The 25,440-nt window shown below is 37.7% G+C and overlaps 2 protein-coding genes across 4 annotated transcripts in view; both read left to right on the top strand.

Annotated features, from left to right (window-relative positions):
• Plcb1 (phospholipase C beta 1) overlaps nt 1-25,440 on the top strand; it is a 714,003-nt gene that overhangs the window by 604,126 nt on the left and 84,437 nt on the right. For all 3 annotated transcript variants that reach the window (XM_027921686.3, XM_027921696.3, XM_071608751.1), the window contains exons 28-31: nt 13,623-13,699; nt 13,804-13,893; nt 16,121-16,178; nt 17,447-17,533. In XM_027921686.3, the coding sequence (XP_027777487.3) occupies nt 13,623-13,699; nt 13,804-13,893; nt 16,121-16,178; nt 17,447-17,533 (312 nt within the window). The remainder of the gene's footprint in view (nt 1-13,622; nt 13,700-13,803; nt 13,894-16,120; nt 16,179-17,446; nt 17,534-25,440) is intronic.
• On the top strand, nt 22,504-24,466 carry LOC139704584 (D-aminoacyl-tRNA deacylase 2). The gene has a single exon (XM_071607372.1). It carries the CDS (start codon nt 22,514-22,516, stop codon nt 23,018-23,020), a length of 507 nt encoding a protein of 168 aa, XP_071463473.1. The 5' UTR covers nt 22,504-22,513; the 3' UTR covers nt 23,021-24,466.

Raw genomic sequence — 25,440 nt, 5'->3', positions numbered from 1 at the left:
GCTGCAGAAATGGGATGCAGAAATCACAGAAAAGAACTGAAAAATCCAACACTCTAGAAGCAATATCTAGATAAAAAGCAGCATATGTAATTCCAGTAATAAGGGTGTGAAAATCAACTCAGTAGGTTTTCTCCTGAAGGAGCAGGTTGGTTTAAAGGTCCAGACAAACTTATAAATGGGAAAACCTCACCCAAGAAGCAGAGGAGGTGGTATACATTTTAAAATTTTATCTGTTCATCTATTGAAGGGCATGTAGGTTGGCTCCACAGTTTAGCTATTGTGAACTGTGCTGCTATAAACATTGATGTGGCTGTGACCCTGTAGTATGCTGTTTTTTTAAGAGAGAGAGAGAGATTGAGAGAATTTTTTTAATATTTATTTTTAGTTTTTGGTGGACACAACATCTTTATTTTATTTTTAGGTGGTGCTGGGGATCAAACCCAGTGCCCCGCGCATGCCAGGCGAGAGCGCTACTGCTTGAGTCACATCCCCAGCCCCTAGTATGCTGTTTTTAAGTCCTTTGGGTATAGACTGAGGACAGGGATAACTGGGTCAAATGGTGCTTCTATTCCCAATTTTCCAAGAAATCTCCATACTGCTTTCCATATTGGCTGCACCAATTTGCAGTCACACCAGCAGTGTATGAGTGTAACTTTCCCCCCACATCCTTGCCAACACTTATTGTTGTTTGTATTCATAATAGCTGCCATTCTGACTGGAGTGAGGTGAAATCTTAGAATAGTTTTGATTTGCATTTTAGAATTCAGAAAAAAAAATAAGTACATTTCTATGTCAGCCTGGCCCTTTTGGAAAAATGTAAGCAATGTATTCAAAATGCTCATTTCTTCTACACTATGATTGTGGATTTGGGCTTCAGTGAATTCCCAATGCCTTTTGAACAAACAAGTACAGACCTTTATTAAGAAGTCAATGGCTGGAACACTTTGGATTTAGAACAACACAATGTTATTTCATGGCCACTTGGGGGCATCCACAGTTTATTCTACATGCCTTTAGCTGCTATATGTATACCAGATCTACCTATCAGCTTCACTTGTAATAACTAGAAATTATTCTGCCAGGGAATCTTTTTAACTGAAAGGTACCCAGAAGTTTCAGTTCTCTTTGGTGGTGGTTTTGAGTGATGAGCAGGTTTCTCAGGCTAAATCAGACCAATGGAAATGTAATTAAAAAGTGAGTAGGCCCCAGGTAAAAAGGAATATTTGAGTGATGAGAAAAATTAAGCAAGAGATATTTCATCTCCCAGAATTGCTTTGAGGATTAAATACTAATGTGCTTTGGCTAAGGATTATACATTTCAATGCTGGTACCACAGATCAAGAATCAATAAAAAAGCCATAGAATTAATAAATTACTTCACAGATGTTTACTGAACACTTCATATTTGTACAACACTCTGATAGATAGAAATAAAAATCAATTAAATGTAAGACGTGATTGCTGCACACATTCAGGGAGTATGTGTAACTAATAGTTCTAATAAATGAAAGCAAACATGTAGCAATAATTTTCCTAACTTTATAAACTGACAAACTCTATAAATTTACTAACTATGAATCAACATAATATCCTAGCATTATAAATTAATAAACCCTTCCTTCCTTTCTTTTTCTTTTCTTTCTTTCTTCTATTCCCCTCTCTCCCTCAGCACCCCTCTCTTTTTCTCTGTGCTGGGGATCATGCCTAAGGCCTTATGCATGCTAGACAATCACTGTACCACTGAGCTATACCACCACACCAGCTCCTCCATGTATTCTAATCCATTCTAATCCATCCATTTCTCCCTTACTTCCCCTTGACCTTGGTACCTCATAGTCTTATTACAGATCCTCTTGGCTGTCACACCAACAATCATTCCAAAACCCCAAACCAACATTAGTACCCACTAACCTGAGTTCCCCATTTCCCTGCCAATCCCAGTAGACTGAATACTATGTTTCAGACTGAAATCTCTGGGAAAATACTTATGGGCTATAAATTAAATGGCAACATCAAAATGTGATAGCAATGAGTAGGGCTCTAGAATCAAATGTCCTCATTTTAGGACAGTGTTCCCTTAAATGTTCTCATCTGCCCAGTGGAGAATGGAATAATTCTCACCTCTTTCAACTGTAAAGAAGAGAAATAACAAGCACAGAAAACATTGCTTTTCATGAACCCCTGCTATTTTGGTGCAATACATGAATTGGCTAATAAATTTATACATCACATATAAATGTGTATTATAGCTATTGACATCCTGCTGCAGCTTGAGGGAACTCATCATCTTCCTTTGATGATTCGTATCAGCTCCACATGTTGTTCCAGCTGTCTGGAAAATGCTCTTGCATTTCCTTCCTTTTGGGGTCACCCAGCTGAAGTATATATGCCAGGGGCAATTGCAATGCAGACGTAATCTCTATTGATAATGTAGTGTTATCTGTCTTCCTCTGATATTCTGGCTTTAACCTAGGGTAATTTTTCTTGAGAGATTAATGGTTATGCTTTCCTAAACAAACAAAAAAAAATGACAAATGAGTAAAAGATTTTAGTAGTGAAATAAGGAAAAAGCAATTGTTAAATGTGTTATTTGTGAATTTTCTGATCATTATCCTAATGGTGTTGGTGTTTCTCTCTCTCTCTCTCTCTACACACACACACACACACACACACACACACACACACACACACAATCCAAATCTATATACTGTCTATAGTCTGCTCCTTTTGCTTAAGCATTATGTCATGGGCAGTTTTTTTCTGTCGTGCTTTTTAATGTTGCTCAATGACTTTGCATTATTTCATTGTATGATTGTAGTTTAATTTATTTATTCAATTCCCTACCGATGTAATTTTGAGCTGTGTTTATTCTCTTTTATTATTGATGTTATTACACTAATGTTATAGAGAACATTATTCTAGAATTTCTGGAAAATTGGTCTCCAAAAAAGTTTTGTCAATGTACACTATCACAATGTCTGATATCTATATCCTTCTAGAGTTTTATCTTTAAAAACAAATTACTCCAGACAAAATGGCTGAAAATTGTATTTACCTTAAATTATATTGCTTTACTTATGAGGAAGGATGAGCATATTTCCATATGTGCACTGGCTTTTTGCATTTCTTTTTTCTACAAATGACCTGTTCACAAGCATTCCCTGTTTTACTAGTATGCCCATCTTTAACAGTTAGATTTTTGCATAGTGAGTACCCTAAAACTTATTGGATTAAAACAACTATTTATTTAGCTCATGATTCTGTGTGTCAGCAATTTGGGTTTGACACAACTGGATGGTTCATGCTGTCTTGGTTGGGCTTATGCCTGTTTCTTACATTCAGCTGCCAGTCACAGCAAGCCCTACTCCTGGGGTTTGGCTAATTATCAGTGCAGGTGATTGATCCACTGTCTCTCACCATCCAACAGGCTTGCTGCCTGGGCTTGTTCAAACAGAAGTTGGAAAAGATTCCAATTGAGAGCAAGTGGAAGTGTGCAAGGTCTTGTACAGATCTTATCACTTGTTTCTCATTCTGTTGACTGAAGCAAGTCATAAAACTTGCCTGGAGTTAGGGGCCAAGGAAATGTGCCCTATCTCTTGTAGAGAGCAGCTGTAAGTCACAATGTAAAGAATGCAGATACAGGGAGTAGTATAGAACTGGAACTATTTTGGTGGGGAAAAAATCTGTGTACAGCCCCTTATAGTTTGAATATCAGATTCAATAAAAATCATCCAAGGAAATTTAACAAAATAGAGTATAATCATCTTTCTTCATGATAGTATAATTTGCAAAGGATTTTGTGTGAGGACAAATAATTTTTATTTTCACCTACATAACTTTAACTATATTATTTCACCATTTTGAGTGTCTACATCACTATTTCTAAAATTTAAAAAAATTGGACAAGAATGCTTATAAAGTCTTTCTCCAATTGTAATGCAAGTTTCCCTTAAATTATAGAATATAGAGATGATCTAACTTGGATATATTAAAATAATAATTAGGGATTTTAGATTGAAACAACAGATTTTTCAACTTTGGTTTTTCTTTATTTTTGTGCACAATATATATTATCTTAATGTATTTTTTTTATGATGTTAATTGTTGACTAGAGAAGATTAAGGGGGAAAGGCAATAAATAGAACCAAATCCAAAAGCAAAGCAAAGAAGGACTGATTTGTGTCAACTTAAAAGAAACTTCAGGAACCAAAGAGATTCTGCTGTAAAGGAAAATTCCAAAATAAAATCCACAAGCCTGATTATTTATTTTGTGCCCTCTGGAATTATAGGAATCATTGCATTACATCTGGCAAGTGAGGGATGTTGAAATGACACATTTTGCATTAAGAAAAAAGATGATTGACACAGTATTTATCTTCATGGGCAGCTCTTCTGGACCTACTCTTCAAATAGACTGTTGAGAGCCCATGTTTTATGTCCCAGTTTAGTTATAAAAAAACAAACCAAGTCTTGTCTCCTCTAGTTAGATCCCCTTTTACAATTATTTGAAAGTATCCATTTGAACATTATTGCTACCTTCCTCCATCTAAGTGTTAAGTAATACTTGCTTAATTTATTCTAAATTAAGTGGCCTTAACCTCTTTTAGAATTATGAAGCCTTTTGCTAAAGTTTTAGTGGTTTGTCTGGCATCTTTTCTCCTCAGTTTTAATCAGATATGATCTCGTTTAATTAGTTCAGATGCAAACATTTTCTCATTTTTTTCTATTTTAATCAAATAATTGCATCATTTATGAATTCTGAGCTTTTCTTTTTTATTATTTTTTTTAAACTCAGGATCACTCAACCACTGAGCCACATCCCCAGCCTTATTTCCCTATTTTGCATTTTATTTAGAGACAGGGTCTCACTGGTTTGCTTAGCACCTCACCACTGCTGAGGCTGGCTTTGTACTCAGGATCCTCTTGTCTCAGCCTCCTGAGCTGCTAGGATTACAGGCGTGTGCCACCACACCTGGCCTGCACCTGGTTTTCAATAACTTTTGTAAACACCCTCATTAACATTTATAGTTACAAAGGGGATAATTCTGTGGTCTATTTTAAGTTCTTATTTAAAGTTAAATTTAAAACAAAATTTAATGAGATTTAGTCTCATAATGCTGCCCAGATTGATCTGGAACTCCTGGGCTCAAGTGATCCTGTTGGCCCAGGCTCCCATATAGCTGGAACTGTAAGAACACTCCACCTTGCCTGACTTGTATATGAGCCATTTTAAATGAAACTTTTTGTAGCATAAAAATAATATTTCATGAACATTTCATGGCCATAAATGCCTGGTTTTTAGTATTTTTTATAATATTTTAAGCCATAATTGAATTCTAAAATCATACTTATGTTCATTGTTTTATAACTTAACAAAGGAACTCTTAGAGATGATTTTGTCCTGATATTTTACTGAATAGGAAACAAGAATGAGAACATTGAGATGGTATAACCCAAGCAAAAACCTATGCTGATAAAACAATACATCTAAACTCTAGCTCCCTTTATCTAACTTCTTGATTTTTTTAAAACAAGTTTTAAAATATTTTGAGTCAAAGGAAAGATTTTTTCATTGACCCAGTTACATTTCCCAAAGAGCTAAAGAACTGGCATTTATATTGACATAATTTAAAAGTGAAAAAGAATTTAAAATGTTATGAGTTCATTGGATAAACTTATTTAACATTGAGTAGGAGTCTCAGTGAAATTTTCATTTTTGTTTCCCTACCCACTAGGATCATTTAAGCATTTAGATTCATGGCTAAAGGTGTAGCTCAGTGGTAGAGTGCTGCTTAGCTTGTAATGGTCCTGGGTTTGATTCCCCAGCACTCAGCAGGTTCGGGGGTGGGGCACTTAGGTTCAAATAAGAAACCACATAAATCCTTTTTTTTTTTTTTTTGCTTACTTCACTTAGCATTATATTCTCTAACTCCATTCATTTACCTGAAAATGCCATGATTTTATTCTCTTTTAATGCTGAGTGATGTTCCATTGTATATATATACCATATTTTCTTTATCCACTCATCTACTGAAACGCACCTGGGTTGGTTCCACAATTTAGCTATTGTGCATTGTGCTGCTATAAACATTGATATGACTGTGTCTCTGTAGTTTGTGTTTTTAAGTCCTTTGGGTATAAGCCAAGGAGCAGGATAGCTGGGTCAAATGGTGGAGAAACCACGTAAATTCTATTCAGCTAAGGAAAATAAAAAATGATAATTGGTAAGTATGAAAGAGTATCTCAGAGAATGATTAAGATGGTTGCCCTTTTTGACCAAGATATTCTCTTGAAAAAAAAGGGAGAATGGAGGAAACCATCTCCAGTGGGACATGGCCCTATGTCTGCTGATGGATCTCCATTATTCTGGCACATCATAGGTGCTCAGTAGATATGTATTGCATAAATGAATGAGTGTTTATCAATTTGAATAGCCAGAACACACACCCCAGAATAAGCATCCACCTCATTTATAAATCACCAGTAATGTGTTTGGTTTTTATATCATGACTTAGTTCAGCTGCATGGCAACTTAATTTTTTATAGAAAAAAAATTTATAGTGAAAACTCAGGAGTGGCAGCTCCGACCAGCATCAAAGAAGAGACATTCTTCGGATATTCATGGATGGGGAAGGAAGATGTATTGTGCCCAAAATGTGACTCTTCTATACTTGGCCTCTGCCCATTTTCCAAAATTATCCTTCTCAGAAGAGACTCCAAATACTCCAACTTCTGTCCACACATTTTTTTTTAATTCCTTTTGATTTAGCATCAGGGAATTATTCTCTTCCATGGAAACCATTTTCTCACCCTCAAATGACTAAACCAAGTGAAATTTAGCATGGAGTTGATAACAAGCATAAAATTTGATTCCCCAAGGCTTTTCTTTTGACTCCTTAAAAGATTTGGGACATTTATCTAGGAGAGTTGTCATGAGTAGTAAACAAATAAGCAAAGTAATTGAGATGTATCTGTTTCTTTGGAGCAGCAAAACAAAAATTATACCAAAAGTTAAAACTAAATGTTGTTTACAGAATTTCAGTTTACCGTGTACCCTCTTGGTTTATTTCCTAGAATTCTAAAATTAATCTTTGCTTCTTTTCTATCTATAATGACAGTTTAGTTTCAGTGAGGTTTGTGGCTAATAAATTATTGAGTAGTTTTTTTTTTTTTTTTTTGAACAGGCATTTCTTTTAAAAGTATGTCTACTAATAAATACATCAAAAGTCAGTGTGCTCTGCCCTTATGTTAGTTAAAAAGCCCTTCAATTGCTGTGTGAAAATCACTCTTCTGGGTTCTATCTTCATACGTTATGCAATATAAACTTTGGATTAAAACCCAGATATTCTTCATCTTATTTGATGATAAGTACAGAAATTTTTAATTTGTAAGAAGAGATTGACTATCCAAACCAAGGAAAGGGAAGGGATAGTGTGCCATTCTATAGAACTTTCTATAGCTCCTAAGCATTCTCTCCGCCCCCCACTTTTGCTTTTCTCTGCATAATATTTTTAGTTTTTTCCAAACCAGCAGATGAGCTTTCCCTTTATCAGCACACATGGGCACCAAACTGTTTTCTTCCTTTCTCCATTGATATGTAGGAAAGATCTTGGGCCATATGATTGGCCAAGCTTGCAGCCTTTGAGAAATTACCCAAGGTTTATTATTGCCTCCCCTGGACCCATAACCTTGGCCAAGAGATGGGAGTTAAAAGACATAGCAGCTTTCATGGGCATCATGCCAGACAGTCAGAAAGCAGAGGAAGTTCTTCCCAGAGAAGTAGTATTGGGTAGAGAAAACCACAAGTGAGTCCAGAAACCTCTCTTTATAGGGTAGGAAAGAGATCAATTATTGATGTACAAATATATTCTCATTGCCAGTTTAATATGAGTTTAACAACAATGGCATACTCTTAACAATGTCATAGTATTAATCATTCTGTCTCCTGGAACTTAAGGAGCCACAGTTTAAATGAAAATAGGAAATGCCGCTTGGCAGAATTACAACAAAAGCAATGATCTTTTACAAAAATAGCCGGGAAAGGCAGAGTGTCACAGGGAAGGGTCTGTAGAGAGGAAGAGTAGGAGAGACCCAGAAGTGCACACTAGACAGACTTTTGCATATTTGTCATATGAGCAGAGGTGTTGTCCTTTAAAAACATATTCTTTGAGATTCTAGGGAAACCCCATTTTCATTAGTCACAGGCAAAAGTCATATTTTTAAAAATACATCTAGCCAGGCGCAGTGGTGCGCACTTGTAATACCAGTGGCTCAGGAGGCTGAGGCAGGAGGATCCAGAGTTCAAAGCCAGCCTCAGCAAGAGGGAAGTGCTAAGCAACTCAGTGAGACCCTGTCTCTAAATATAAAGTCCAAAATAGGGCTGGGGATTGGGCTCAGTGGTTGAATCCCTCTGAGTTCAATCCCCGGTATCCTCCCCACCAAAAAAAAAAAAAAAAATACATCTAGATATTACATGAAGGCATTTGTTTCTCTGTGAACAAAACCTAGTTTGTAATACTTTTTAAGGAGTTATACCTCAGTGATAGAGTGAGTACTTGCCTAACATGTGTGCGGCACTTGGTTTGATTCTCAGCACCACATATAAATAAAATAAAATAAAGGTCCATTGACAACTAAAAAAAAAAAAAAGTTTCCAATAAGATAGTCCATTGTGGGTGTGTAAAGTTCCCTAGCTAACTCTGAGGTTGGAGTCAGTGTAGCTTCAAAGCTGAAGAGATTTTGTTCATAATTATTTCCTGAACCATTATTATTTGTAAGCGCCTATTTTGTGTAGAGCCTGAGAGTCAGAATAAATAAATAAAGGGATATCACAAGAGTGACATCCTCTTATAGAACAATAATGAAGTTTTTATTACAAAAGATAAGTGTCTGCAATTGATACTTATAGAAAAGCCAAATGAAAGAAAAAAAGGGGAAGAATCCCCAAGGGTAGGTTCAGAAAGGAAAGGACATGGAAGAAGGAGACCTGGGCTGGTGTCCACTCCCCAGTCAGAAGCAGTGATAGCAGCACAGCTCAAGACAACTTTTTCTCATCAAGAGAATGATCTATATCTGAGCTGTGTCATATTCACAAGGGAGTATCATTGAGGGGAAGGGGAAGGGAACATGAGATAAAGTATGAACATAGGTGTGTGTCTGGATAGTTCTGTGAACAAAATATAATCTACTTTATTGGATATGATGAATGTTAGTGTGGGAAAGGAAATTCAGAACTGGAGCGTGTCATATTTGAAGACAAAGAGCCAGTTATGTCTTTGGGACATCTAAAAAGAAGACTATCTGGGATGAAGAAGAGCTGAGGAGGGACTAAAGGAAGGAAGGAAATCCTTGGCATGTCCAGAAGGGAGTTAATAATGATCAGAACCAGAGTTCTGTTGCCACACAGCCATGAGATACAGGTGACAGGAGAAATGAGCAAATCTCTATTACCCACTCCGTGTGAAAGGCCCAAAGAGGGAGGTCAAAGGCAATGTACACTTTTGAGCTGAACAGTGATACTGTTAAAAATGAAAGAATATACTGTTTTGTCTTGTGTGAGACAAATTGTGAACTTGTATGTACAAATATTGAGGTAGGGATGGTGGGGAGGTATCATCAGGTAGAACTGGTCAACAGGCAGTTGGAGATCTTGAACTGAATTGAAGAGAGTTGAAAGGGGAGTAGTTGTGAGCTTGAGAATAAAGGAGTTTCTTGTGTGTGGTTGGCCACTAACATCATGACATTGAAGTCATGATTCCCAAACTTGGTACCAAGGCACTCTCAGGCACCACACTGAACTCACTGGGGCATATGGGTTTTTTTTTTGTTTTGTTTTGTTTTGGTACTAGGGATTGAACTTGGGGGGGGGGGGTGGGGGCTAGACCACTGAGCCACATCCCAAGCTCTACTTTTTATTGTTAAAGACAAGGTCTTGCTGAGTTGCTTAGCATCTCACTTTTGACTCATCATCCTCCTGCCTCAGTCTCCCAAGCTGCTGGGATTACAGGTCTGCCGCCACCAAGCCTGGCAGTTGTGGGATATTTTTTTAGGTCTGAGGTGTTGTTGGTGTTGTTGTTTGTTTTTGTTTTGGGGGGGGTTGTTTTTGATTTTTTCGTTTTTGGCTGGGAGAATGCTGGGGATTGAACTCAGGGCTTCATGCATGCTAGGCAAACATACTGCTGAACTAAAGCCCCAATACGTTTTTGAAGGAAACTAAACAACATATGTTGAACTCTATAAAAACTACTACTACTACTATGTTGCTCAGATCTAAGTATTTAATAAATGAAATTGGGTTTTTTTGATTCATTTTTGCCCAAGTGTGCCATGGAGAAATTATTGAGTTCCTAAGGGCTCTGTGAATCTGGAAAATTTAGGAACCTCTGGAGTAATAAAACTTAAGTCCTGACAACTGGCCAATAAGTTTAATAACAAAACAGTCTTTGAGATCTTAAAGCAAAATGAGGTGAATAGCAATGTTCGGAGCTGAATTGAGATAGTGAGGGAGCGTATACAGTCATAGAAATGGAAAAAACAGGTCAAGGACAAAACAAGTAAGTCCACATGGTGACACAGACCTGTGATCCCATCTACTTGGAACACTAAAGCAGAAGGATGGCAAGTTCCAGGATAGCCTGGGCCACTTAGCAAGATCCTGTCTCAAAGTAAAAAAGTAAAAAGGACTGGGATGTAGCCCAGTGGCAGAGTGCCTCTGGGTTCAGTCCCCAGTAACCCCTAACAGTTACATTAAAATATATATTATATATAATATATGCTATAGAGATATAGATATGAAAATACATAATAGTGTGTGTGTGTGTGTGTGTGTGTGTGTGTGTGTGTGTGATGTGTTCCATGTCTTGGAGGACAGAATGGTAGGAACATGTTTTTATGCAGAGGGAGTTTATCCAATGCAGACAGGAATTTTGGAATTTTGAGAGGGGAAAATTCAATGGCTGATGTGTCCTGTCACACATGAGAGAAGACAGCACAGAAAGTAAAGCTTGATCTTGGAAGGAAGAGTGAGGAAACCAAGTTAAGGACTCATGATGTGGTCATTGGGAATTGTATTTGTGTTTTTCCTTAAAGCTTTCACAACCACCCTATGAGAGAAGGATCATCCCTTTCTGGAGATGAGGAAGTTGAGTTCGGGGCAATGAGGTGCTGGCGATTGTGTGGGAGCTGACACCAAATCAAATAAAAGTCAAATTGGGTGGACAGGAAAGGTGTGAGAGCTCAAGTCTGGTATTTTGGTTGACTGGTTGTCAGTACTAAGAATGAGGGCAGTAGGTAGGAGGAAAACAGTAAATGTAAGCAGATGCTGGCATAAACAAGAAAACATTCTGGAGTCGGATACAATAATGGAGATGAAAACATGGAAAGAGAAGTGTGATTATCACAGAATTCAAATGAATTGCCAGAGATTTAACAGTGGCCTGTGTGATAAGGGAGAGTCAGTCCACTGAGATGCCCCAGAAGTCTGGCAAAGCATCCACCTCACCTGGGAAGATCTCAAGAATGCCGATTCTAAGGCACAACCCTGGAATCTGCACTTTCAGAAAGGTTCCAAGCAATTCTGATGTTGTATCCAAGGTGGGGTAGTTATGAATAACCTCTTGAAAATCAAGTCTGTAATATTTCATGATTGCTATGACAGTCACAATCAAGCAATGTCTTTCGAATGATCAAATATGCTTTCTGGTGGCCCAAGCCCCAGTAATATTTGTTTAGATTTAAGCCACTTAATAGACGAATGAATCGAATTTTCATTTACTTATTTAATTAATTGATTATTATTTATTTGTTTTTGCAGTGCTGAGGATCAAACTCAGAGCTTCACACGTGCTCAGCAAATGCTCTAGCTGTATGCTCTGCCCCTAGCCCCTTATGTTTGTTTTAAAGGAATGTGGGTACTATATTGTAATTCTTAAGAGAATTTCTTCCTTGACTTCTTTGATTCTCTTTGACAAAGACTTTCGAAAACAATTTTAAATACCATAATGAAAAGGCACTATAGAGTAGTGGTGAAGGCCAGGAGCCATGGAGCCTGTTTGGATTTGTACCCAGCTCTGACACTTACCAGCTATGTGGCTCTGAGCCCAGGACTTGACCTTCTGTGTCACTGTGTTCAATTCTCAAGTGAAGACATAGCACCAACTCATAGGGCAACTCTCAGATTAAATAAGTATATGCATGTAAAACTCTCCAAATTGTGCCTAACATATGTAGCACATATAAATTATCAGTGAAAATTTGCTGGATGAGGATTACAGTCAACTCTGTATCTTTGGGTTCCACATCTGCAGGTTCAAAAATATTTGAAAAGAACTCTTGTTTCTGCATTAAATGTATGCAAACATTTTTTAACATTATTCCCTAAAATATATTATAACTATTTATATATTTATAAGTAAATATATATGTTTATATATAAATAGAAAACAGAGCTCAGGAGGAACCTGGTCTTTGTCCATTTACATTGTGTTAGGTATTATAAGTGATGTAGAGATAATTAAAAATACAGGAGGATATGTGTAGGTTATATACCAATGCTACACCATTTAAAATAAAGGACTCCATGGAATTTGGTATCTTAAAGTGGTCCTGGGGTCAACCCTCCACTGCATATTACTATGTCACTATTATAATTACCACTTATATAAGACTAATCAAAAGGAGAATCTTCTCTTTGGGGAACAGCAACAGGGCCTTTCAAAGGAAACCCACACTCTCTTTTTGGTGCTTCAGTGAGAAGCCTTGAGTCCAGTGGCCATAGTCACTTGAGCAATCGCAAAAGCTTCCATAATGCAACAAAGAAAGAGAAGACATTAGTGTGCAAAATTATCTTCATGTAATTGATAAGCACTTACTAGGCATCTAGTTTTCCAGAATTATATAAAGTGCCAAGGACATGAAGAACAAATAATTGTGCCCTTGACTCTTGGTTTGATATGCAAATGGAAACAAAATAACTAAATAATTAACATTCATGCTGATGCAAAATTTAATGGAAGGACAGAAGAGAATTTCTGATGCTCCATTGTAACAGCTGCAAAGACACAAACATCAGCTTATAAGATGGATAACTCATGTCATCCTTGAACCAATTCAACAATGAATGAAAGCTGGAAACCAAGAATTATAATTGACTATTGATTATAACTTATATTTGCATCATGCTCATTTCTAAGTGTGATAGTATCTCCAAAAAATAAAGGCAGTGATAATCTCATTTAAAATCAAGAATGTAGATTCAGAAAATATGGACCCTATTCCCAAATCCCAGCTTCAGTAAGTCATAAGGTAGAGATAGGACCTAGTTCTACATGGTGAGCTCCACATTGTTTTCCCTGAGTCAAGCTGCTGTAACTTGCACAACAATCTAATGAATTCAGTTTAATTAAAAAAAAAATTTCACATTAAAGTCCATATGCCCAAATAATATGACAGTTTTAACTTCTTTCCTCTTTTAAAATGTTAGATATCTGGCAAATTTAACCATTATTAAGTATTCATCACAGATTTTCTAACCACAGATGCTATTATTTGGGGTGGAAAGTGTAGGGGAAGGAAGCTCTATTTATGATCATGTAAAACAACAAACTGGTATTTTCTTTCCCCAGCTCATTCAAAAGTTGACAGATGTTGCTGAAGAGTGTCAGAACAACCAATTAAAGAAGCTCAAAGAAATCTGTGAGAAGTAAGCCTTCATTCCCATGGCATGCTTATATACATTTATTAAACACAAGTTACCATTTGATTTGCCAAATCCCACCTCACCTTGTACTTCTATTTTGATTTCAGAGAGAAGAAAGAATTAAAGAAAAAAATGGATAAAAAGAGGCAGGAGAAGATAACAGAAGCTAAATCCAAAGACAAAAGCCAGATGGAAGAGTAAGTTTAAAAGATCCAGTTTCCCCTACAGTGGTCCACTTGACCTTTTGAATATAGCTCTGAGGCTTATTTTTAAAAGGAACCTGTTTTCCTTTTCTTTTTCTCTCTCCCACTCCCTTACCTGGGGACGGGGAACAAGATTCCCTTTAGTTATCTGTACTCCACAGATAGGAGATGTCTGTCAGAGGATCTAGGAAGTGCATATGTCCCAAATTAACAAGTAAATCCTAACACACCATCAGGAGTCCTGGTACCCTCTACCAGAGCACACCTGGAAAGTAGCCTTTGAAAAACTCCTTTAAAAGCCCTCTGATTGTCATGTTATGCTCGAATTCGGGACCCCCAAAAGACCACCAGAGACCCAAGATCGATGTAAGCAGCAAAGATGTGTTTATTGTGAGCTAGCTCGGTCCTCCGAGTGCACACACAGCAACTGGTGACGCTGAGAGGCCCGAGCCCAGGGTTTGCAGCAGTTTTATACAGTCTTTGGAGAAGGCAGGGACTTCACATACATCATAGCATGTCTTAGCAAATCATCACACACTGCGGGAAAATCATAAAACAACTCTAAAACATGATTAGCACATTCACTGGCGGAAACAAGTTGGGTAGGGGTGATTGGTCAGTACAAAAGGGGTATTCATTTGAACTGATTGGTTTAAGCCAAGAGGGGTGTACGTGCTGAACTACATGGTTTTCCAACATGTTATCAACCACCATAAACTACTGGGAGGGTCATCTGGCATCCCAGGTATTTCCCTGTCTCATGCTGATAGGTGGCTGCTAGGGGGTTGCTATGGATCCCCACCCAGCCTGACTGAGTCAGGGACACCTGGCACAGCAGATCTCTCCTGTTATTTGTAGATAAACAACTTTGCAGGGTGGGAATGTGCCTAGGAGTGCTCTGTGGGTTTTTCCAAGAACAAAGGTGATATCCCGTCCTTGGACAGGCTTTGCTCTGAGGTAGAGGCTGGTTTTTCAGGCAGAATCACAGCCCCAGGGACCAGAGTCCTCTGTGTTTCTCCTTTGCTAGCAAAGCAATAAAACAACTTTTTCCTTTTTCACAAAACCGTGTCCTCCTTATTAAATTGGTATTAGTTGTCATTGGGAACAAGGGCCGAGCTTTCAGTTATACTTGTACCTGGGAGTTATTTTGTTTTTCATCAGAGTAACAGATTCTTAACCAGGCAAGACCCTTCTGTGAAATTTCTCCTCAAATTAACCTTTCAAATGATCCCCTTTGTAAGGGATTTTGTTATGCTCGAATTCGGGACCCCCAAAAGACCACCAGAGACCAAGATCAATGTAAGCAACAAAGAGGTGTTTATTGCGAGCTAGCTCAGTCCTCTGCACACACACAGCAACTGATGACGCTGAGAGCCCCGAGCCTAGGGTTTGCAGCAGTTTTATACAGTCTTTGGAGAAGGCAGGGACTTCACATACATCATAGCATCTCTTAGCAAATCATCACACACTGCGGGAAAATCATAAAACAACTCTAAAACATGATTAGCACATTCACTGGCGGGAACAAGTTGGGTAGGGGTGATTGGTCAGTATAAGAGGGAGATTCGTTTGAACTCATTGGTTTAAGCCATGAGGGATGTACAAGCTGAACTACATGGTTTCCCAGTATGTTATCAACCACCATAAACTGTTGGGAGGATCATCTGGCATCCCAGGTATTTTCCAGGTCTCATGCTGATTGGTGGCTGCTAGGGGGTTGCTATGGGTCCCCACCTAGCCTGACTGAGTCAGGGACACCTGGCCCAGATCTCTCCTGTTATTTGTAGATAAACAACTCAGCAGGGTGGGTATGTGCCTAGGAGTGCTGTGTGGGTCTTTCCAAGGACCAGGGTCACGCCCGCTTCCTTGGACAGGCTTTGCTTTGAGGTTGAGGCTGGTTTTTCAATTTAACAGTGAATTATATCAAACAAAGGGTAGTTCAATAAAATATTGAGGCACACCCAAAGCCTTATAGATAGAAAGTAAAGAGCTTCAGGAAATGACCAAATGCCCACTGTCCAAAATGTCAGGCAACCTTCATTCAGAGCACTTCATGAAAACAGAGCTCATGCCTTAGGAGGAACCTGGCCTTTGTCCAGCAGCTGACAAATTATACCTTCCTCACAGTAGCAATAAGAATGTTAAAAGTTCATAAACTTTCATCTAAAAGTCTGAGGTTCCAGATGAGTTGGTGTAATGATCTATGCATCATTTGCCTCAGGGAGAAGACAGAGATGATCCGGTCCTACATCCAGGAGGTGGTGCAGTATATCAAAAGGGTATGTGGGTCATTACTCTCTATCCTTTGCAAACTGCATGTGAACATTTTTGTGAGCTCATTGAGAAGTTCTGGAAGTAAAAACCATGCCTTGTTGCATCTGTTTATCACCAGCACCCAGCAGAGCTAATTCAGGGAGCAGGCATTCCATAATCAATGTTTTTGCAAGTTTATTTCAAACCACTCTATGTATAAAAGAACTAATCTGAAAATTGGCAAGAATCATTTGCAAAGACAGGAGCCTAGATATGAAATATCCTTGGAAATTGGGGGGGGGGGCACAAAGGGCTTTTATAGGGAGAGAAAGACTTGATAGTGAATCAATGGGTGGGAAAGCTACTTCTAAGTGGGATATAAGTCATCTGGGACTTGTGTCTCCTTTTTTTTTTTTTTTTTTTTCCCTCTTTCCTCTCACAATGGAGCTTGGCCTCCTGGGGCTAGTTCCTATGTTCCCTTTAAAGGAGCATATTGCTTTTCTGCAAGCTAAACCTCCCAGCAAGTTATGGGCTTTGTGTTGTTGATGCCCAGAACTAAAGATTAGGGAAGGGGATTATACATTCTGTTATCTGAAGGTCACCAGATGTTTTGGGTTCTGTAAATCTAGATTATTCCGCAGTTAATATCTTCACCACTTAGCTGGGATTTTCTTTAGAATTTAGAATACAGGGCAAAAGGGAGGGCATGTAACTTTGTGGAGGTAAAAAGGAAGGGGCAGCTAAAGAAACTCCGGTACCCCCTCTGTTTATTTTCTTTGTTACTAGGGAATGAATCCAGTGCTCCTCTACCACTGAGCCACATCCCTGGTCCCTCTTATTTTTTTTTTTTTTGAGACAGTGTCTCCCTAAATTGCCCAGGCTGGCCATGAATTTGTGATTCTACTGCCTCAACATCCCAAGGAGCTGGGATTACCTGTGCACCAAGGCACTTGCCTAGGAGTCGCTGCTTTTACACAGGGGCAGTTCTTATTTTTAATTTTCAATTTTATGAATGAAAATGTTCAAACATTTTACAAAAATCTAAGTCTATTGTCCATCATCCCATCCCACCCTTTCCTTTGCCCCCCTTCAAAACTTGTCTGGTCTTCTGTAAATGAAAGGGCTATTCTTGACCAGAGAACCACATGACTAAATATGTGCCATAGATTTGAAAGCTTTCATTTTTTTTCTAAAAAATATATATATACATATATACAAAGTCAAAAGCATTTTTTTTTTTCTGAAAATGATTCCCCCCCCCTCTCTCTTTTTTTTTCTGGGTAATTTACTATAGTTAGAAGAGGCACAAGGTAAACGACAAGAAAAACTCTTGGAGAAACACAAGGAAATCCGCCAGCAGATACTGGACGAGAAGCCCAAGGTAAATAGAACTGAATAATAATTCACAATGATTTCATTTAATTTCCATTCCATAAGAATAAAGCCTTCCTGATTCAGGTAAGTATCTAACACCATTGCAGATCAGGTCTTACATGTGAAACTTTCATCTTTCTCCAAGACAGTAAGAATCTTTTCAAGGATATTCTGAAAGCATTTATCACCAACTGGTGAGCTTCTAAAAACCGCAAGTAAAGGGAACCACATCTGGGTATTTGGTTTCATGGTCTGAGATGTGGCTGCAGTACAGGAATTTTTAAAGTGCCTCTACCCGAGCTGGTTATGCATTTGAAGACTAACCAAGCCTGCTTCTCATTCTGCTCCAAGCATCTTGGGTAATGTTGCAATGTCAGATTCTGTCCAGCAGAGGATGCCCTGCACCCAGATCACTCCGGCTTTTACCCAATAAAACAGTCTCATAAACCAGAAAAAAACAAATCTTTTGTTTCCCCTACAGTAGCTGTTCATTGGGACTTCACTTTAAACTCATAGTATGACTGGGAGGAATATAGCTCAGTGGCAGAGTGAGTGCTTAGTGTGTGCAAGGCCATAGGCTTGATAAGCACCAGTAAAACAAAACAATTATATTATGCTCATTGCTTGTTAAAATGAATCACCTCATGAATATTCAATTGAACTGAATATCCATAAATCAAATACTTTCAGGTGAGCCAACAGCATCTGTTTTAGAATATTCCATCTATCTTGATTTGGTACCAAATAAATTTTTTGTGTATAAAAACAAGGACACTCTTCAGTTTAAAATGCAGAAAATAGTTAAAAATACTGCCATTCTACACAAGTGCTTTTTGAGCAAAGCTCAAGTGTTAGTTTTATACAGTTGTATATTTCATTCCCCAATTTACTTCAGAGGGATTTCTCATGGCTAATTCTAAATACATTGTCATATTTATTTATGCTATTCAATTTTCATTACTTAATATTTTTGGTTCTTAAAGTTTTTAGAAATACAGATCTTCAAGCAAAATTCATGATTATTTAGATATGTTGTTAATTCTTATGTTTCTCAAATTCGTATTTAATTTAGATATTCTTAGCCACCTTCTCAAACTGCTTGTCCATAAGTCAAATGGCATATATTTTTATCATAGTTTTATAAATTGCAATATAGTCATCTCCCCTCACCTGAGTTTCACTATTATTAATTTTAGATGCCAACAGTCAACAGTAATCTAAAAAATATTGCATGGGATATTCCAGAAATAAATAATTCATAAGTCTTAAATTACATGCCTTTCTGAGTGATGAAATCTGTCATCTGTCCCCCTTCAGCTGCCCCAAAAGAGAATCATCCCTTGCTCCAGTGTAGCCACATATGTATATGGTCTGACCATCAGTCCCTTAGCAGCCTCTCTTATTATGAGATTGACTGCCAAGGTAGCACAGGGTTTGTATGACCCATTTTTTAAAAGTTAATAATAGCCCCAAAGCTCAAGAGTAGTACTCCAAAGAGGCACCAGGGCATAAAACATGTAGGCAGCAAGTAACTCATATTTTGTGGTAATGCTCAGTTTGTCTAGGAAAAACCTTACTATATACAGGATTTGATACTATCTGTTGATTCAGGTACCTACTAAGGGTCTTGGATCACATTCCATGGATAAAAAGAACTACATTCAGGATTCCTCATTTTTACATGCTCAAATATTTTTAATAGAAGACCAGTTTTGACTAAAATTTAAGAAATACTTTAATAATCAGTCCCTAATGGATATATTCAGATACATACATTTTCAATCCATGCTGTCTGATTTTAAATGTGTCATTACTTCACTGATGTAGTATATTTGCATATAGTGGATATCTTACAAGTCAGTTTTTGTATTTTTAGAAAATCCTTCTTGGGAAATATCATTTTCACATAGTTTTATTTTGCTTTAGGGTATGTGTGTGTGTGCGTTCACATGTGTGCATGTGTTCCCATGCACATGGGCATGCCTGTGTGTATTTTGGTTCAACGATGTCAAATGTTTTACTTATAGATAAAATGCAATATAAACCTGTTAAAATTGCATAATACACTATAAATAACTTGTACAAAGATTTTCCTGTGACTGATCTAGGTCACCATGATTAAAACCAACAGGAGATGTCAAAGCACCTTTTAACCTTTTCCCTGCATATAAACAACCACTGTAGGAACTAACAACTTGGACCAGCTTATCAAAGTGTAATCAGTTGCACTTCTATAGAAGACCCAATTTAAACTGATTTAAACAGAAATAAACCTTGTAAGTCACATTACTGGAAGTTTAGAGGTGTCATAGTGCTGGGAATGGTTAATCTAGGGGCTCAACAACCTCATCAAGAAGCTAGGTATTATCAGTTACCATTGTTATATCTTTCCATCCTCAAACTATAAGGCATAGTCACGAAATGCCTGCTAAAGCCTATGTATTATAACCTTACATAAAAACATTTCAAGGCAGAACAGGGAATGTCTTCCTTTTGTAACCCTTTTTTAGGATGGAGGGAAACCTTCCGAAATTCCCCCAGTAGGTTTATCTTATTGGCTCTTAAAGTACCATGTTCGCATTCTTAAACTAATAGTAGGTAAGAGAGTGTAATTTTCGTGGTTGTCTTAGAGTGATTACAAAGGTGGGGGGAGGATCCAGCTTCTCCTCAATTCCAGGGTCACTAGATACCTGGACAAAATTGATGTTTTATCATTAGAGAGTAAATAGCACTTTAGTAGGTAATTAGCAGTGTGTGGGACAACCATATTTATAGCAGTTTTTAATTTCTTCTTTCTTGGCCCTGTAGAAATAGATCTGAAATAGTAATTAGTAGTTCTAAAGTCTTCACTTTTTTACTGCACATAGGTGCAATGATGAATTCCCCTTTGCTTTGCATCCATGAAGTTGCTCGATGACCATCTTATTGTAAATGGATTTTATGTTTTCCCTTGAAAATTATTGATTCCATGCAGACCAAAGTATTTATTGAAGGGTACTCTTTGGGCCTTACAACATATTTTGAGCTGGGTGTGGTGGCACACACCTATAATTCCAGTGACTCAGGAGGCCGAGGCAAGAGGTTTGCAAGTTTAAAGCCAGCCTCAGCAATTTAACGAGGCCCTAAGCAACTCAGTAAGGCCCTGTCTCAAAATAAATACAAAATGGTGGGGAGAAAGGAGAGGCTTGGGATGTGGCTCAGTGGTTAAGTGCCCCTGGGTTCATTCCCTGGTACCAAGAAAAAAAAAAAAAACTGCTTTGAAACCACGACCTGAATACTAAAATTAGAAATATTCTGGAACATAGCATGTGAAGGAAAATTCCAATAGCAATAACAAGGAGAAGTGTGTTAGTTCTCCATCACTATGACAAAAATATGTGAGATAATCCACTTAAAAAGAAGAGAGGTTTATTTTGGCTCACAGTTTCAGAGCTTACAGTCTGAACAGTCTTTTGCTTGGCCCTGTTGCTCTGGGTCTGTGGCAGCACAGTACCTCATGGAAGGAGTACGAGAGAGAGGAAGGCTGTTCATATAGTTCCCAGAAAGCAAAGAGAGAGGGGCAGGGTTTGGGGGATGCCTCCAGTGACCTAACTTCCTCCCAGTAAGCCCCACCTCTTAAAAGTTCCATCTCCTCTCCATAGTGCTTTATGCTGGGGCTCCACATCTTTAACACATGGGTCTTTGGGAAACAGATCAGATCCAAACTATAGTGAGGAGCAATACTAAGCAGTGGAGCAAAACAATTAGATCAAGCAGGGAACATCTGCAGAAAGACTAAAGCACAGGACAGCAAATGAAGGCTGATGAGTAGTCAAGTCAGCCAAGAGAACAGTCACCAATGCTCCTGTAAATGTAGGGCATGGACTAGAAGGAGAAGGGAATTGGCTTTGAAGTCATCCCTCTTCACATGCAGGATCAGAATGGCCATTGAAGCTTAACGTAGAAATGAGGGAAATCAACATGGGTGGAACAAAATAAAAAGGAACAGCTCAAGAAACTGAAATCCATCCATCGTTATCTATAAAACAGCTTCACTGAGGCAGTTGCACTCAGAAAGATGAGAAGACAAGGGATTTTGAAACATCTAGAAACGTACAAACAATTCCACTGCTGAGTTTTGGGTGAAGAATTTAAGCAGACATAATAGCAGGTGTTGTCAAAGACAACTGCAACCTTCTGATGAAGGGGAAGGCATGCAAACTGCCGTAAGTTAATAAGGACAATGAGTTCCTCCTCAAGTGCTTTACAGATGGGATAACATTTTCTAACTAGAAACTGACCATGGCTGATCATGGGCTACAGCAGAAATAAATACTATATGACATCATGTTTCTTTCATGGTAACACTGGATATAATAATCCATGTTCTCTTCGTCCCCTTAAGTAATGCTATCATGTGCTTGATGTTCCCAGTCCTGTCCATAAGAGGAAGGAGGCTCTTTCTACCTTATTTTGTTCTGATGATGGGACTATTTTGAGCTATTTTGAACCCTAGTCATATAAGCATAATTTTCTAAGCTGCTGGTAAATAACTCATTTTAATAGTAACAAACAAATATAAAAATTATTTTAACAAAAGAGTTTCGAAAAGCCAGTGGTTGAAAGTCAAAAGAGTCCGTTATTGGCAAGAAATTGTTCCTCTAGCTAGATTTATAGCAAGTTACCTATGAAGATTAATTGAAAGTATAACTCAACAATAAGTCCAATGACCTAGAAAGACCAAGTGGAGTTCTCATCATTTTTACCATTCTGCAACAGAACATTCCCAGGAGAACGTGCCTCATCAAAACCAGGCTTAAAATCCATTTCATTTACTCCCTGAGCTGGGCCAGCTTTTTAGTCCTGCTCACCTGTATTTGTTAGAGAATCAAGTAGAGAGATCCAATGTGAATGCTTATTTCAGGTTGTCCCACTTCATGACATGTGCAAAGCCCTTTTTACATATAAAGTCTCATTTAAAAAGAGATTTAGAACTCGGATTCGAGCCATGGCTGACGGCTGCCGGACGCCTCAGGCTCGGGCGCTTCTGCAGCAGTGCCTGCACGCACGACTACAAGTTCGCCCAGCTGAGGGGGACGCTGCGGCCCAGTGGGTGGAGGTTCAGAGAGGATTAGTGATCTATGTGTGCTTCTTCAAGGGAGCTGATAAAGAACTTCTTCCAAAAATGGTTAATACACTATTAAATGTGAAATTAAGTGAGACAGAAAATGGCAAGCACCTCTCTGTACTGGATCTACCTGGAGACATTCTTATCATCCCTCAAGCCACCCTTGGTGGTAGAGTAAAAGGAAGAAATATGCAGTATCACTCCAACTGTGGAAAAGAAGAAGGGTTAGAACTTTATTCCCTATTTGTATCTCTCTGTGAAAAAGAATTAGCTGCAAACAGTAAGTGCGCTGAAGCTGGGGTTGTAGTGGAACATGGCACTTATGGGAATAGGCAGGTATTAAAGCTGGATACCAATGGACCATACACACACCTAATTGAGTTTTGAGAAATTAAAAGTTAGTTCCTACAGCTATTTTGTGGTATAAAATGACCTGGACTATAATTAGATTTTTTGCCCCTTTGTCTCTTGAATATACTAATGTATAGCATTTTCAGATAAGAAAATCTTGGGTCCCGTAAATAATTGCAACATGCTAATCAGATGACCTTGTCAAGTCACCTAAACTCTAGAGCTCAGTCACTCTATCCTGTTTTCTACCATCCTTCCACTCAAGTATTTGAAAAATCCTTGTTTATTCACTTGATGATCATTAAAGAAGCCTTTTAAACCATACTTTAAAGATTATATACATTTTATTTTGTAATGAAGTAATGTGTACAATTAAGAAAAACACATTTCTTATACCCTCAAATTTATGTACTATGTACTAAAAGTAAAAGTCATTGTATGAAAGTTGAGGTGAAATCCAACACAAACCAATTATAACTTTGTCGATTTTGTTTCACTATTTCAGTTTTCTTTTTGTGTGTGTGTGGTGCTAGGGATCAAAGCCAGGGCCTTGCACATGCAGACCACATGTTGTGCCACTGAGCTATCTTCCCAGCTCAGTTTTCTATATTTTGAATGAAATAATATGTAACTTACTATTCCTTTTAATAATATCTATGAAAATGTAATGTAGAAATGTTATTGTACATTATATTACTTTCCAAGGACATCTAAATGCTTTAGATTATTTTAATAATCTTTAGTACCTCATAAATATGTACAATTGTTATGTGTCAATAAAAATTTTTTTAAGCAAAAAAAATATTTAGTTGATATAGGAATCAGGTATAAAACATTCATAGTTGTTTTTATTAAACATATTCACAACGAGAGATTAATGCTCTGTTTTTCAGTGTTCACCAAAACCATGTATGTCTCAGTTTCTATCTTTGGTTTAAATTACTGAGTTCATAAATTTTTTTAGGAATTTCCTTTCTTGTTGAATTAGATTGCTATACAAGGAAGAAAAAGGGAAGCTTTCTCAGGAAGTTGTTTTTAGTTGACTTGTATTGATTGGTTGTTTTTAATCAGTTTTGTATTGATTTAATGATTTGGAACCATTGTCAATTTTTCTGTTAGTAAATGTTAATATACTAAATATTTGTGCCCTCCCCCAAAATTTATATGTTAAACCACTAATCCCCACTGTGATAATATTTGGAGATGAGGCCTTTGGAAGGTAACTAGAGTTAAGATGAGGACTTGGGGGGTGGGACCCTCATGATGGGATTAGTGTCTTTAAAGAAACACCAGAGAACTACCTCTCTATACTCTCACCATGTGAAGATGTAGTAAAAGTTTCTCCAAGGAGATGTATATGTCTTTTAGATGACCACAAGACATATACAAAGCTAGGAAGAGAGCCCTCATCAGAACTGATCATGCTGTTACCTTGATCTTGAATTTCTAGCCTGTAGAGCTGTGAGAAAATAAAATTTTTATTGTTTAAAAAAAATAAAATAAAAAGAGATTTAATAAGTCCCTCCTTTTGCATGAAATTTTTGAGGGCATTACAGAAAATGGAGGTCAGACAATTTATACAACTGGTAAATGTTTGACACAGGATCAAGTTATATACTGCTATAGGTAAGTCCCACTGAAATTTATTAAGTTATAAACAATAGTGGGTGTTCTTAAAAGGGAATAATCAGCTGTTTTTCAGTAGAATTCTAAATTCTGGAGAAATGTTCAGCTGCATGTCTATAAGCAGTGAGAAATTTGATTCAGTCCCTAAGTGTATGAGTTCCTAGTTTGAATTAAGGTGTATCTTTTACGAAACTCATAACTGCAGAATTCTTAAGGTGGATAACAAAAAAAAAAAAAAAACACAGGCCAGTCTTCCACCTTAGTGACATAATTGGTCTCCTTGGGATTTCCATATCTGGGTTTGCCAAAGTGAATAGCAGAGGATTTAGGTGTCCAAAACTTGTTAGAAGCAACTCAAGGACCCTATTGCTAATGCACAGAAACCATGCCTCTTGTGTTCCTGTGCAGCTCTGAATTGATCCATTATACAAAAGACCTTCTGTTTTTTTCCTTGCACACTTCAGAGAGATTTATTTTAACATGTTGAAACATCATTCATCAGGAATTGCCTTGAATTGGCCGTGAATATTCTAATGTATATTGATCACTTTATATCTACTGACTCTCATTACAAGAAGAAGCATCTTTTGAGGTGACTTTTTAATGAACTGTCTCCCTAACCTCATAGAACAGTCGATAAATGTGTAATTTACTTTTTCTCTGACACTTAACTTGTCTTTCATGTTTCTTAGGACGACGCAGATTTTCTGTTTTAATTTAGCTCATCATTGAGAGAGGATTCCAGGAAGCTTCAGGGCATTTTAATTTATTCACAAAGAACATTTCATCATGTAGCTACTGGTTCTTCTTCTTCTTCTTTATTCCATCAG

This window comes from Marmota flaviventris, chromosome 2 (genome assembly GCF_047511675.1).
Source record: "Marmota flaviventris isolate mMarFla1 chromosome 2, mMarFla1.hap1, whole genome shotgun sequence".
Classification (NCBI taxonomy): Eukaryota; Metazoa; Chordata; class Mammalia; order Rodentia; family Sciuridae; genus Marmota; species Marmota flaviventris.
Note: the sequence above shows the minus strand (reverse complement) of the source record. Positions and strands in the feature narration are given on the sequence as shown.

What these genes read in the sequence shown, in the direction of transcription:
- LOC139704584 (XM_071607372.1), top strand. Translation starts at nt 22,514, where the DNA reads ATGGCTGACGGCTGCCGGACGCCTCAGGCTCGGGCGCTTCTGCAGCAG.